Source organism: Scyliorhinus canicula, chromosome 21 (genome assembly GCF_902713615.1).
Source record: "Scyliorhinus canicula chromosome 21, sScyCan1.1, whole genome shotgun sequence".
Classification (NCBI taxonomy): domain Eukaryota; kingdom Metazoa; phylum Chordata; class Chondrichthyes; order Carcharhiniformes; family Scyliorhinidae; genus Scyliorhinus; species Scyliorhinus canicula.
The window spans coordinates 44673225-44687458 of NC_052166.1; the positions used below are offsets into that span (position 1 = coordinate 44673225).

Consider the following 14234-nt stretch of genomic DNA (forward strand, 5'->3'; position numbering starts at 1 on the left):
GCCAGCATCAGGTACAGTGTATCCAATCTCCGAAAGTCCTCCTTTACCTCCTCCACCAACATATGCAATGTCTTTCACTCACCCATCACATGGATCCCCAGATACCTAAACCTATCCCTGGCTACCCTAAATGGTAACCCCCCCTAAATTAGCTCCCCAACTCATTCACTAGCAACACCTCACTTTTCCCCACTTTCAACCTTTTACCCAAAAAAAAGGGCAGCATGTGGCGCAGTGATTAGCACTGGGACTGCAGCGCTGAGGACCCGGGTTTGAATACCGGCCCTGGGTCACTGTCAGTGTGGAGTTTGCACATTCTCCCTATGTCTGTGTGGGTTTCACCCCACAACCCAAAGATGGGCAAGTTAGGTGGATTGGCCACGCTAAATTGCCCCTAAAATTGGAAAGAAAAATAATTGGGTACTCAAAATTCTTTATATATATATAAAGGGCAGCACGGTGGCGCAGTGGGTTAGCCCTGCTGCCTCACGGCACCGAGATCCTAGGTTCGATCCCGGCTCTGGGTCACTGTCCATGTGGAGTTTGCACATTCTCCCCGTGTTTGCGTGGGTTATGCCCCCACAATCCAAAAAAATGTGCAGGGTAGATGGATTGGCCACGTTAAATTGTCCCTCAATTGGAAAAATGAATTGGGTACTCTAAAATAAAATTTTAAAAAGGAAAAAAAAAAAATTTTTTTCCTAAAAACTTATTACCCAAAAAAACCCAAACCTCTCTAGTAGGCCCATAATCCTCCCTACACTCTCCAGTGGGTCCAACACATAATAGCAGGTCGTAAGCGTACAATGACACCATATACTCTCTCTTCCCCCTTCTAATCCCCTGTCCCTCTGCTGACCCTCTAAGGGTCATTGCCAAGGGCTCCATCGCTAGTGTAAACAGCAGAGGCGACAGCGAAAACCCCTGCCTCATTACCCTATGCAATCCGAAACTCCGTGAGCTCATCTCTTACGTCTGTACACTCACCAATGGGGCCTCGCCAGCAGACACACCGTGCCAGAAACATTGGCCCAAACCCAAACCTTCCTTGAACAGGTACCACCACTCCACCCGATCAAATGCCTTCTCCACATCTATAGACACCACTACCTCCGGTGCCCGTTCTCTTGACGGGGCCATGGTCACATTCAATAGTCGCCTTATATTACTTGAGAGTTGCCTGCCTTTCACAAAGCCCGTTTGATCCTCTGCAACCACCCCCAGGAAGCATCCTTCCATCCTCCACACCACTAACATAGCCAGCACTTTCATGTCCATATTTAACAGTGATATGGGACTGTACGACTCACATTCTAACGGGTCCTTACCTTTCTTTGGTATTAGCGTAATCGTCACTGGTGACATTGTCTCCCCCTTCTCCAGCGCCTCGCTAATGCCCCCAGTAGGTGTGGTGTCAGTTGCGCCGGAAACTCCTTGTAAAATTACATCAGGCAACCGTCAGGCCCTGGCACTTTCCCTGACTTCATTCCTCTTCTGCTTTCCATTACCTATCTCAGCCCTGGAGGCTCCTCTAGTGCCGGCCTCCTCTCCTCAACCAGCAGTGGAAATTCTAACCCATCAAAGAAGAATCCATATCCCCATCTGCACCCCCAGATCCACCCTGTATAATTCCTCATAACATTCTCCAAATGCCTCATTCATGTTCCCCGGCTCCAACTACCTCCCCCTTCCCTGTCCGTACCCTCAAGATTTCCCCAGACGCGGCATGCCTCCGTAGCTGATGGGCTAAGATGCCTTCTCTCCATATTCACACTACGACCCCCCCCCCCCCCCCCCCCCCGCCCCCCTCGCCCTACATAGCTGAGGATCATGATCCATAAAAGTACGTTTTTGTATTATTTGCATGTTAACTTATTCTGGCTGATTTAACTCATAAATAGTTTAGAGTTGGCTGAATGCTGCCTCACGGCGCCGAGGTCCCAGGTTCGATCCCGGCTCTGGGTCACTGTTCATGTAGAGTTTATACATTCTCCCTGTGTTTGCAAGGGTTTCGCCCCTACAACCCAAAGATGTGCAGGGTAAGTGGATTGGCATTGCTAATTTGCCCCTTAATTGGAAAAATGAATTGGGTGCCCTAAATTTATTTTTTAAAAATATGAGACTGAATAACGCATGGACACCCCTAAATCAAATGCTTTTTGGTCTGTGCTTGCTGTTTAGAACTTTTAGCTGCTCCACTGGTAGATCCAGTTGTGATAAAATAAGCATAGTACATCTAAATTTATACTTGAACAACTTCAGTTCTATTTGCTGCTGTACATCATGGTTTGCAGTAAACGATAGCCCTTCTCTGAGACACTACTTGCTACAGAGCACTTCTCTCAGACATTACTTGCTACAGAGCCCTTCTGAGACACTACTTGCTACATAGACTATCACTTGTTACAAAGAGTTGACAGGGTGAAGCCCAACAAACACAGATAATCCCTTCAGAATATTTTTTTTAAATCAAGTTGAACCGCATCCTAGTTCTTTAAATACCGAACCAATCATGCAATGCTGTACTTTGTGCAATCAATGAGTTGGTACCTACAAGTCAAGCTTGTCTGAAGCATCAAGCTGAACATTGCACAAAGAAAATAATACATTCCAAAACCATAAGTCACCATGGCTCTTAGGGTTAGATGAAATTGGATGGAAGGAAACTCATGTAGAAGTTACAGATAAGTTGTTCGACCGAATGGTCTGCTGGCATGTTATTAAATTCTTTCCAATTCCATGCTGTACTTTCCCCTGTCCGAACATGCATAAACTTTCATTATTGGTTCCTCCTTGCGTGTCTCCAGAAATTTACTTCTAGATTATCATATCAATAACAAATGTCATTTGAATAATAAAAGTGTACATACACAAAAAAATTATTTCTGAGCAAAGACATAACAAGTGATTGGTTGCAGTTTAATGAAGGTTTGCTGTAGCCAAAGAATTAAAGACAGCATTTTGCATAAGGATTAACATTTAATTGTTGCTTAAATTACAGATAATTAGCTGTTAGTCTAAATTATTGTTTTAAAGTTGCACCCTGTAGCTCCTCCTTTGAACCATTAATTATAAATACAATTCACACTTGACAGCAAATTACAGAAAAAGTCATCAAGGATGTGGTAAAATTGCAGGTTTCTATATCATAATACTTCTTGAGATTCTTTGTCACAAAACACATGAACAACATTTTTGCCAACTAAATGTAATTAATTGTCATTACTTATTCTTTCCTGCCCTCCCCCCTCAATGTGGCAAGTCCTTGCTTCAATACAGTTTCATGGGAACCCTCCAAGGTCTCAACTAAAAAGCCCCTCCCTCACCTTTTGAGAATCCTGATAATGAACTTCAGCAGCTTATTCCACTACAAAGGACATCAGATTCAAACTTGAATCTGTCCTCACCCAATGTTCACACATATGCAATTTCAACAGACATTCATTAACAGTCAAGAGTGTGTACCATGGAGTGAGTGGTCACACAGAAGCAGCTCCTGCCCAAGGTTACAGAAAAGAGCTATTTTTTAAGTAACACAGGTTGGACTTTCGATGAAAAGGCGTAGGTGAATGTTGGAGGAGTACTTTCCCCCAGGAATGGTATGTTTCTTGGTTATCAGACCCTCAGAAACAGTGAAAGATTTGGCTGAAGCAGCAGCAGACAAAAGCCTCTGCAAGCATGCAGGCGGGGGAAGGGCCAGTTTAGAGACCTCAAGCTGACTTGAGGGCCTTTATGAAAGCTGAATTCTAGCAGCAAAGGGAAGAACTATGAAAAGATCTCACCAAGGCTATTGAAGAAGCGGGGACGGTCTTCCGGTTGCGGTGATGCGGAGCTAAGCCGCACATACGGTGGCTCCCGCTATTTTCTGACTTTGGGGCTCTTTTAAGGAGCCGTAGTGGTGCTGTTTGGACTTTTCCCCGTGTGGAAACACTCGTTCTCAGATTCTCCACTGATGGATGGCCTGGACTAGGAGTGGAGCGGTCAGAAAGTCGGCTTTGGAGCAGAAAAAGGTGCGAGGCAGGAAAGGCGGCGGGCGGGGAAGCAGCAACGTGGCAGCAGTGGGCGCGGGAGCAGCAGGAGCTGCTTCAGCGCTGCTTTAAGGAGCTGAAGGCAGAGATTCTGGAGCCATTTAAGGCCTCCCTGGACAAGCTCATGGCGACCCAGACGGCTCAGGGTGCGGAGGTCCGAGAGCTTCGACAAAAGGCCTCAGAGAGCGAGGATGAACTTCTGGGCCTGGCAGTGAAGGTGGAGTCACACGAGCGCTCCATAAGAAGTGGTCAGCGAGGCTGGAGGAGATGGAGAACCGGGTCCGTCGGAAGAACCTGCGGATTCTGGGCCTCCCAGAGGGGCTGGAAGGTTCGGATTTGGGGGCCTATGTGGCTATGATGCTGAATACGCTAATGGGTGCGAGGTCGTTCCAGGGACCCTTAGAGCTGGAGGATGCCCATCGGGTGCTGCTGAGGAAACCCAGGCCAAATGAGCCGCCTCGGGTGGTGCTAGTCCGTTTTCACCGCTTCGTCTACCGCGAGTGTGCGCTGCGTTGGGCAAAGATGGAGAGGAGTAGCAAGTGGGAGAATATGGTGATCAGGATCTACCAGGACTGGAGTGCGGAGGTGGCAAAGAGAAGGGCTGGTTTTAACCAGGCGAAGGCAGTGCTCCACAAGAAAGGGGTCAAGTTTGGCCTGCTACGCCTGTGGGTCACTTATAAAGACCGCCAGCTATATTTCGACTCCCCGGAGGCCTGGTCTTTTGTCCAGGCAGAGAAGCTGGCCTTGAACTGAGGACTGGGGGCTGGGGAACGTTTGTCCTCCTTGGTATCCTTTCGTTTTATCGGTTCTGTTGGATGATGTTGGTTTTGTTTATCTGTTTACTTGGGCGTTTGTTTTGTTTGGATTCTTATTTTCATTCACCGGTTGGGAGGTTGGGTGGGGTTTGCTGTCCTGTTGGGTCATGTGCCCGCCTTTTCCCACGTTTTGGGTGGGGGGGGGTTTTGGGAGGGAAGCGCGGGCTTTTTTTCCCGCGCAAGAGGAGTAGTGGGTGGGACCATCACTGGGGGGGGGGGGGGGTGGTTGTGTTGCAATGGGGAGGGTCTTTGGGGTGGCGGGAGCAGCCGGGGTCAGCAGGAGTCGGCTGGCTTACGGAAGTACAATAGAAGGGGTTACGCAGCTGGGGGGGCCCTAGCTTGGGGGGTGGGAAGGTTTGGGGGGGGGGGGAAAGGGGGGGAAGGGAGGGAACCGGGTTGCTGCTGAAGTGGCGAAGGAGCTGGAGCAGGTAGAGGGGGTCGGGATGGGGGTTTGCCGCTGTGGGGAACAGGCTGAGCGGGGGGCGTGGGCACGTGGTGGATTACGGAAGGGTGATGGCTAGTCGACGGGCAAGGGGGTAGGTGGTTCGATTGAGGAATGGATGGGTAGACCAGGTGTTTCATTCGGGGCTGGATGCAAAAAATCTGGGGGTGGCGATCCTGGTGGGGAAGAGGGTGTCGTTCGAGGCGTTGAATGTGGTGGCAGACAGTGGCGGGAGGTATGTGATGGTGAGTGGCAAGGTGCAAGGGGAGCGGGTGGTGCTGGTCAATTTACACGCTCCGAATTGGGACGATGCAGGTTTCATGCGGCGCATGTTGGCCCGGATTCCAGATATGGAGGTGGGAGGCCTGATAATGGGGGGGGATTTCAACACGGTGCAGGATCCGCCACTGGATCGATCCAGTTCCAGGACGGGTACTAGGCTAAGGTGTTGAGGGGGTTTATGGACCAGATGGGAGGGGTGGACCCATGGAGGTTTGCGAGGCCGAGGGCCAGGGAATTTTCATACGGCTTACTCCCGGATTGATTTTTTTCGTTCTGAGTAGGGCGCTGATTGCGAGGGTGGAAGATGCTGAATATTCGGCGATAGCCATTTCTGACCACGCCCCGCACTGGGTGGACCTCGAGCTGGGGGAGGAGAGGGACCAGCGCCCGCTTTGGCGCTTGCAGGTGGGGCTGCTGGCGGACGAGGAGGTGGGCAGGAGGGTCCGAGGATGCATTGAGAGGTATCTGGAGGCCAACGACAATGGGGAGGTCCGAGTGGGGACGGTCTCGGAGGCGCCGAAGGCGGTGGTTTGGGGGAGTTGATCTCCATTCGAGCGTACCGGGAGAGAAGAGAGCGGAGAGAGAGGGAGAGATTGGTGGGGGAGATGGTGAAGGTGGACAGGAGATATGCGGAGGCCCCGGAGGAGGGATTGTTGCGGGAGCGGCACAGCCTTCAGGCTGAGTTTGACTTGTTGACCACCAGAAAGGCGGAAGCTCAGTGGAGGAAGGCACATGAATGCAGTGTATGAATATGGGGAGAAGGCGAGCAGGATGCTGGCACCCCAGCTCCGTAAGCAGGATGCGGCTAGGGAGATTGGTGGAGTTAAGGATCGGGGAGGAAATGTGGTGCGAAGGGGGGTTGACATCAATGGGGTCTTCAGGGACTTCTACGAGAAACTGTATCGGTCCGAACCCTCGGTGGAGGAGGGGGGGATGGGGCACTATTTTGATCGGCTGAGATTCCCGGGGGTGGAGGAGGGACAGGTAGAGGGGCTGGGGGCACCAGTTGAGCTGGAGGAGCTGGTTAAAGGGATAGGGAACATGCAGTCGGGGAAGGCGCCGGGGCCGGATGGGTTCCCGGTTGAATTTTATAAGATGTATGCAGACCTGTTGGGCCCCCTGTTAGTTAGGACCTTTAACGAGGCAAGGGGGGGGGGGGGGGGGGCTTTGCCCCCGACGATGTCTTGGGCGCTGATCTCCCTGATTCTTAAGCGGGACAAGGATCCCCAGCAGTGTGGGTCGTACAGGCCGATCACACTCTTGAATGTGGACGCCAAGCTGTTGGCAAAGATCTTAGCCACGAGGATAGAGGACTGTGTGCCGCAGGTTATCCACGAGGATCAAACGGGGTTTGTGAGGGGGAGGCAGCTGAACACTAACATACGGAGGCTCTTGAATGTTATAACGGTGCCGGCGGTAGAAGGGGAGGCAGAGATAGTGCTGGCACTGGACGCGGAGAAGGCCTTTGATAGGGTTGAGTGGGAGTACTTGTGGGAGGTGCTGGAAAGGTTCGGGTTTGGGGAGGGGTTTGTCAGTTGGGTGAGGCTGTTATACAAGGCCCCGATGGCAAGCTTGGACACGAATAGGAGGAGGTCGGAGTATTTTCGGTTACACCGAGGGACGAGGCAGGGGTGTCCCTTGTCCCCCCTACCTTTTGCGCTGGCAATTGAACCCCTGGCTATGGCGCTGAGGGAGTCAAGGAACTGGAGGGGGCTGGTGCTGGGTGGGGAGGAGCACCGAGTGTCACTCTATGCAGATGAGCATATTGTATGTGGCGGACTCGGTGGGGGGACTGCCGGAGGTGAAGAGGATTCTCCGGGAATTTGGGGACTTTTCGGGGTACAAGCTCAACTTTGGGAAGAGCGAGCTGTTTGTGGTACATCCGGGGGACCAGGAGGGGGGGATTGGTAGGCTCCCATTGAAAAGGGCGGAGAGGAGCTTTAGGTACTTGGGGGTGCAGGTGGCCAGGAGCTGGGGGGCCCTGCATAAGCTTAACCTTACAAGGCTGGAGGAGCAAATGGAGGAGGAGTTTAAGAGGTGGGACATGTTGCCGCTGTCTCTGGCGGGTAGGGTGCAGTCAGTCAAGATGACGGTGCTTCTGAGATTTCTGTTCCTGTTTCAGTGCCTCCCCATCCTTATCCCAAAGGTCTTTTTCAGACGGGTTAACAGGAGCATTACGGGGTTTGTGTGGGCAAATGGGTCCCGAGGATGAGGAGGGTGTTCTTGGAGCGGGGCAGGGATGGGGGGGGCTGGCGCTGTCCAACCTCTGTGGGTACTATTGGGCTGCCAATGCAGCGATGGTGCGTAAGTGGGTGATGGAGGGGGAGGGGGAAGCATGGAAGAGGATGGAGATGGCGTCCTGTGTCGGCACGAGCCTGGTGGCGCTGGTGATGGCGCCGCTGCCGTTCCCTCCAACGAGGTATACCACGAGCCTGGTGGTGGTGGCTAACCCTCAAGATTTGGGGGCAATGGAGGCGGCACAGGGGGGAGGTGGGGGCCTTGATGGGATCCCCGATACGAGGGAACGACCGGTTTGTTCCGGGGAGAATTGATGGCGGGTTCCTGAGTTGGCACAGGGCAGGTATCAGGAGGTTGGGGGACCTGTTTATAGATGGGAAATTTGCGAGCCTGGGTGAGCTGGAGAGGAAGTTCGGCCTTCCCGGGGAACGCCTTTCGGTACATGCAGGCGAGGGCGTTTGTCAGGCAGCAGGTGGCGGGGTTCCCTCTGCTGCCATCGCGTGGGGTCCAGGACAGGGTGCTCTCGGGGGGTGTGGGTTGGGGAGGGGAGGATCTCGGCGGCGTACCAAGCGATGCAGGAGATGGGCGAGGCCTCGGTTGAGGAGTTGAAGGGTAAATGGGAGGAGCTGGGTGAGGAGATTGAGGAGGGGATGTGAGCGGACGCCCTGGGGAGGGTGACTCCTTCTCTTCTTGTGCGAGTCTTGGCCTCATACAGTTTAAGGTGCTGCACAGGACTCACATGACCGGGACAAGGATGAGCCGGTTCTTTGGGAGCGAGGATTAGGTATTAGGTGCTCTGGGAGCCCAGCAAATCATGCCCATATGTTCTGGGCATGTCCAGCATTGGGGGAATTTTGGGAGGGCGTGGTAGGGACGTTGTCGAGGGTGGTAGGATCCAGGGTCAATCCGGACTGGGGGCTCGCAGTATTTGGGGTTGCGGAGGAGCAGGGAGTGCAGGAGGCGAAAGAGGCCGGTGTTCTGGCCTTTGCGTCCCTGGTAGCCCAGCAGAGGATTCTTCTTCAGTGGAAGGACGCGAGGCCCCCAAGCGTGGAGGCCTGGGTCAACGAAATGGCAGGGTTTCTCAAGCTAGAGAAGGTGAAATTTGCCCTAAGGGGATCAGTGCAGGGGTTTTTCAGGAGGTGGCAGCCATTCCTGGACTTCCTGGCAGAACGATAGAAACAGGCCAGCAGCAGCAGCAACCCGGGGGGGAGCGGGGGGGGGGATGTTTTGTTGTTTTGTACTAGAGGGACGAGCATTGTTGTTCTGTGCCAATGTCCGGCATTAATTCATTTCCTCTTCTGTGTATACCGGGGGGGGGGGGGGGGGGGGGGGGGGGGGGGGTTCTGTCCTGTCTATTGAAGGGACAGGCAGATGCTTTGGGGGAATGTTGGGTGTTTTTGTCTTTTTGATGTTGATACTGTAGTATGCAAAAATTTGAATAAAATTTTTTTTTTTAACTTTTGAATCCACAAGACCAAATGTCTGCTACAAATGAGATCAACTAAATTTGCAGGTAGGGTTGTTCTCCTTAAAGCAGGGGATCGAATAGAGAAGTTTAAAATCATGAAGGGTTTATAGAGAGTAAATAAAGATAAACTAATTGCAATGACTGTAGGATTGAAAACCAGAGGATGATTGGCAAAAGAACAAATGGCAACACAAAGAAAAACTAGGCAAGGGGTGGCCAGGACCTGAAATGCACCACCTGGTAAGAGTTGTTGATGCAAACTGAATAGTAACCATCAAAAGGGAATTGGAAAAGTACTTTTTTTTAAATGCAGGGATATGGAGAAAAAGCACAAGAATGGGACTACCTCAATTTATCTTCAAGGAAGCCAACATTGGCTCAATGGGCCAAATGTACTATTCTATGATTCTATAATTGGATGAAATCTAGTACCGTTTGTATGGCAGAGCTAATCAGTGAATAAGTCTTAGTTACAGTAATTCTGAAATTTCACTCCCAAAATGTAGCCTTTCTACATAGGTAGTATGAAAAACAACACAGTCGTCCAAAATTTCTGCTCAGTGCTCACTAATGGCAAACGTCCATGTTAGGTGTGGGGTCTCACAAGGATGAATTCCACAAGAATATTAGAGAAGCACCCATACATTCCTTCATCAGTGATGGAAGAGGCAAACATTAAAAGTTTTCAGGATGTTTTTTCAATGCCGCTTGTGCATTCTGCTTCAGAATAAGCTTTCACGGGTGCCTTCTCTTTCTTTTCAGCCTTTATTCTCACTTTTACCCTATAACAAATGTCTTACATTATCTTCCTCTACTGTCCAACATTATTGAAAACAAGACACCTTTTCCAACATTCTTTTAAGGATCTCCACTGCCTGGAATCATATGTCGCTGAAAGGAAAATGGTTGTTGCTGCTGGAAGTCAATCATCTCAGTCCCAGGACATCACTGCCCAAGATTGGGACTGTACTCGTTGGAATTTAGACGGATGAGGGGGGATCTTATAGAAACATATAAAATTATGAATGGAATAGATAGGATAGATGCGAGCAGGTTGTTTCCACTGGCGGGTGAAAGCAGAACTAGGGGGCATAGCCTCAAAATAAGGGGAAGTAGATTTAGGACTGAGTTGAGGAGGAACTTCTTCACCCAAAGGGTTGTGAATCTATGGAATTCCTTTCCCAGTGAAGCAGCTGAAGCTCCTTCATTAAATGTTTTTAAGATAAAGATAGATAATTTTTTGAAGAATAAAGGGATTAAGGGTTATGGTGTTCGGGCCGGAAAGTGGAGCTGAGTCCAAAAAAAATCAGCCATGATTTCATTGAATGGCGGAGCAGGCCCGAGGGGCCAGATGGCCGACTCCTAGTTCTTATGTTCTTATGGGACAATGACCGAGGTTCAACCATCTTCAGCTTCTTCATCATTGTTCTTTCCTTCATCAGAATTGGGATTGTTCGCTGATGATTGCACGGGGTTTTATTCTATCACAACTCACCTGATAATGAAGTAGTCCAAGCCCATATGCAGCAAGCCCTGGACAACATTCAGACCTGGGCTGACAAATGACAAGTAACAAAGTTGTCACACAAGGGCAGGCAGTGGCCAGCTCCAACAAAAGAAAATCTGGGCACCTCCCTTTGATATTCAGTATATTACAGTGATTGAATCCCCAATCATGAATATACTTGGGTCATCAACGGCCAGAAATCTAACTGAACTAGCCATTTAAACGATGTAGCTACAAGAGGCTGGGATTCTATGGCAAGTAACTCACCTCCTGACTCCCTGGACCCTGCACAAAAGACACAATTCAAGAATGTAATGGAACACTCTTCACTTCTCTGCAACTCCAACAACACTCAACAAGCTCACTGCCATCCAGGTCAAAGCAGCCTGATGACAGGAACTCCATCCACCAGCTAAAACATTCATTCCCACCATCACTGACGTGAAGATGCATTGCAGCAACTCATCATGGTTTCCGACAGCCCTTCCAAACCCACAACCGCTACTACCTAGAATGACAAGGGCAGGAGGCATATGGGAACTTCTTCATCTTCAAATTCCCCTCCAAGTCATACCCAGTGTGAATTGGAAATATTCCTTCAGCATCACCAAGACAAAACCCTGGGATTCTCAACCAATGTTCCATGTAAGTTGCACTTACACAAAGCTGCACAACAACCGGAAAGCACAGCACGAGTTGTCTCTTTTAAGCTACCACCTACGCACACGAGACAAAATGAATTCAAATTACACCATAATTAAACGAACAAGCAAGACACTGAAAACAAGGGGATTTTTCTCTTTACCTAACAGCACTTTAAGTGGACCTTCACCCACAGACAGAAGTTGTTCAAGAATCATAGAATTTACAGTGCAGAAGGAGGCCATTCAGCTCATCAAGTCTGCACCAGCCCTTGGAAAGAGCACCCTACCTAAGCCCACACCTTCACCCCAACCTAACCTTTTTGGACACTAAGCGCAATATAGCATGGCCAATCTACCTAACCTGCACATCTTTGGACTGAGAGAGGAAACCGGAGCACCTGGAGTAAACCCACACAGACACTGGGAGAACGTGCAGATTCTGCACAGACAATGACCGAAGCCAGGAATCAAACCTGGGACCCTGGAGCTGTGAAGCAATACTAACCACTGTGCTACCACACCACCCTTCAAGGGTACAAGGATTGAGCAGTAAATGCCAGCCTCACCACCAAAGCCCCTATACCATGAACGATACATCTTATAGACTAAAAATCTCCCCTCCATCAATCTTTCTTTCTTTAATCCTACAACTTTGAAAACCCAAGTTGTACATGACCCAACTGTAATTCCTAATGTTCCTCATTCTAAAATAATGCTTCAGCTTTTCATTTAGGTTTCTCAAATTAACAATAACTTATCCTACATCAAATAGACTTTTTTTATGCCCAATACATCTCAACAATTATAAGGCAGTTTTCTTCAGCAAGTTACACCTTAGAAAGTCTTACAAGACATAAGTTGCTTGTTATACTATTCATAATGGGAGGACGATTCCGATTCAGACCATCAAAATTGTCCTCCACCAAAAATTTGGTATCTGAAAGTCAAAATTGGATTTGTGCCTTATAATCATTGAGATGTATTGGGCATAAAAAAATCTATTTAATGTAGGATGCCTTTTTGTTAATCTGAGCAGCCCAAGTGAAAACATAATGTTACACTTCAATCACTGGCCTCAGGAAGTGAAACAATTTCTCTGATGTCCACCATTCTGCTGATCATGTCATGGTTGAAATTTAATCCCTCAAAACATCGTAGCTTCACCGATATAATTAGGATCCCATGCATCCAGTAGCTGTGGTGGTTGTTGGTGTGGGGCTCAAGAAACCTTTTCCTTCCACCTAAGGTTAATTGGGATGCAAGGATCATGTGGAAATTTACTTCCATAGAAACATGCGAGATTGTTATGTGGGCGGCACGGTAGCACAAGTGTTTATTAAATGAAACGACAGACAATGCCTGGGAGAAGCTGACACCTCATCGAACAGGGTCCAAACCGAAATAGGCATCAATGATCCAGGTGTCATCGGGCTTATGTTTTTTTTAAACTCACTTGCAAACATAGAAAGAGAAACATAATACCGGACCCAACTCTTTGCAAACAGGAGCACAGTGAAACCCTCAAGTGTGCTGGAGAAGACTGGCGGCCAGGGCTGGATGCGTTGCCTGGTTAGTGAACTGGGCGCTGGTAGACCAAGCAGGCAAGCTCCAGAAACGCCGCGGCCTAGCGCTGCTCAACAGGCTGAGGAAAGGCACAAACGCCACAACATCTCCACATCGGGGGGTGGGGGGGGAGAGAGATAAATAAACTCACTTAATCCTGGACCCCATTGTCACTCGCTGCGCTGCGGTTGGCTTGAGGGAGCCGACAGAAACAAGCCGGAGTATTTTCTTTCCCCCCCCCTTCAGCCGTCACGCGAAGCTGGGGGACGACATGGTGACCGGGCGGAGGGAGGGAGGGACCGCGGCGCCTGCTGGGAGTTGTAGTCCAGCGCCGCGTCGCGCCCGCCCTTGTGCCGATGAGGAAACGTCACAGTGATAACTACAACTCCCGGAGTGCACAGCGCCCGCCCGTGGCGTGGACGCCGAAAACATACCGAAATCGCATCACCTGGACTTGGCCAACTTCACCCCCCCTCCCCATGTCAGTGATCAAAGCGGGTCTGTTGCGATGCGACACTGAAGCAAGTGGTTTCCTTTCATTGGTATGTGCCGTGTTTGGACTCACTCTGTGGAACAAAATTGATATTATGTTTTGTTTATGGACGTTGCCCATGTTTTGACTGCACAGCAGAATGTGGCTCAGTCTGAAGTAACCCGAGTTACCCGTAACCAGACGGGACTATGTGTACTTTGGCGAGATAAAATGTTTCTGCTCCGAATCCAGCAGTCGGTCCAGATGGAGTCAACTCATTGTCAAGTCAAAGCCTTTTTAACCCGCGGATTCCTTCTTTCCCACCAGTGCAGTTTACGCCCTTGTGTCTGCTCGCCAGGGTCAGCGCAGGAAGGAGCTTCTTCAGGACCACTGAAACCCTGGAAAGAAGGGTTAATCAGTCAGTTTGAAGAGCTCCGGCCACGGCCAGGTAGATGAGAGGCGAACTATTCAAGACACCTCTTCCTTCAGAGTATGCAATCACTGCTGGAGAGGTGATTGCCAGTTTCTTGAAAGGCACTTCGTTCGCCTTCAGCTGCACTTCCCTGCTGCCAGCCTTCAAAAGCAGCATTGTGCAACTCCGCCTTCCACCCCATGTAAGAGCAGACGCCACACAACAGCTCTAGCAACTACAGCAGGAGGAGTAACGCAATGAAATGAAATGAAAATAGCTTATTGTCACAAGTAGGCTTCCATGAACAGCACCAGCTTCTTTAGCCACACGCCCGACCATAAGGCAGCCAGGATGGACACGACA

At 49.9% G+C, this 14234-nt stretch overlaps 1 protein-coding gene across 8 annotated transcripts in view; it reads right to left on the reverse strand.

The window, feature by feature from the left end:
- Positions 1–13288, reverse strand: part of LOC119955553 (DENN domain-containing protein 1A-like) — a 641178-nt gene extending 627890 nt beyond the window's left edge. For all 8 annotated transcript variants that reach the window (XM_038781844.1, XM_038781841.1, XM_038781843.1 and 5 more), the window contains exon 1: positions 13139–13288. In XM_038781844.1, the coding sequence (XP_038637772.1) occupies positions 13139–13155 (17 nt within the window). In that variant the 5' untranslated portion in view covers positions 13156–13288. The remainder of the gene's footprint in view (positions 1–13138) is intronic.
- Positions 13289–14234: the final 946 nt, after the last annotated feature.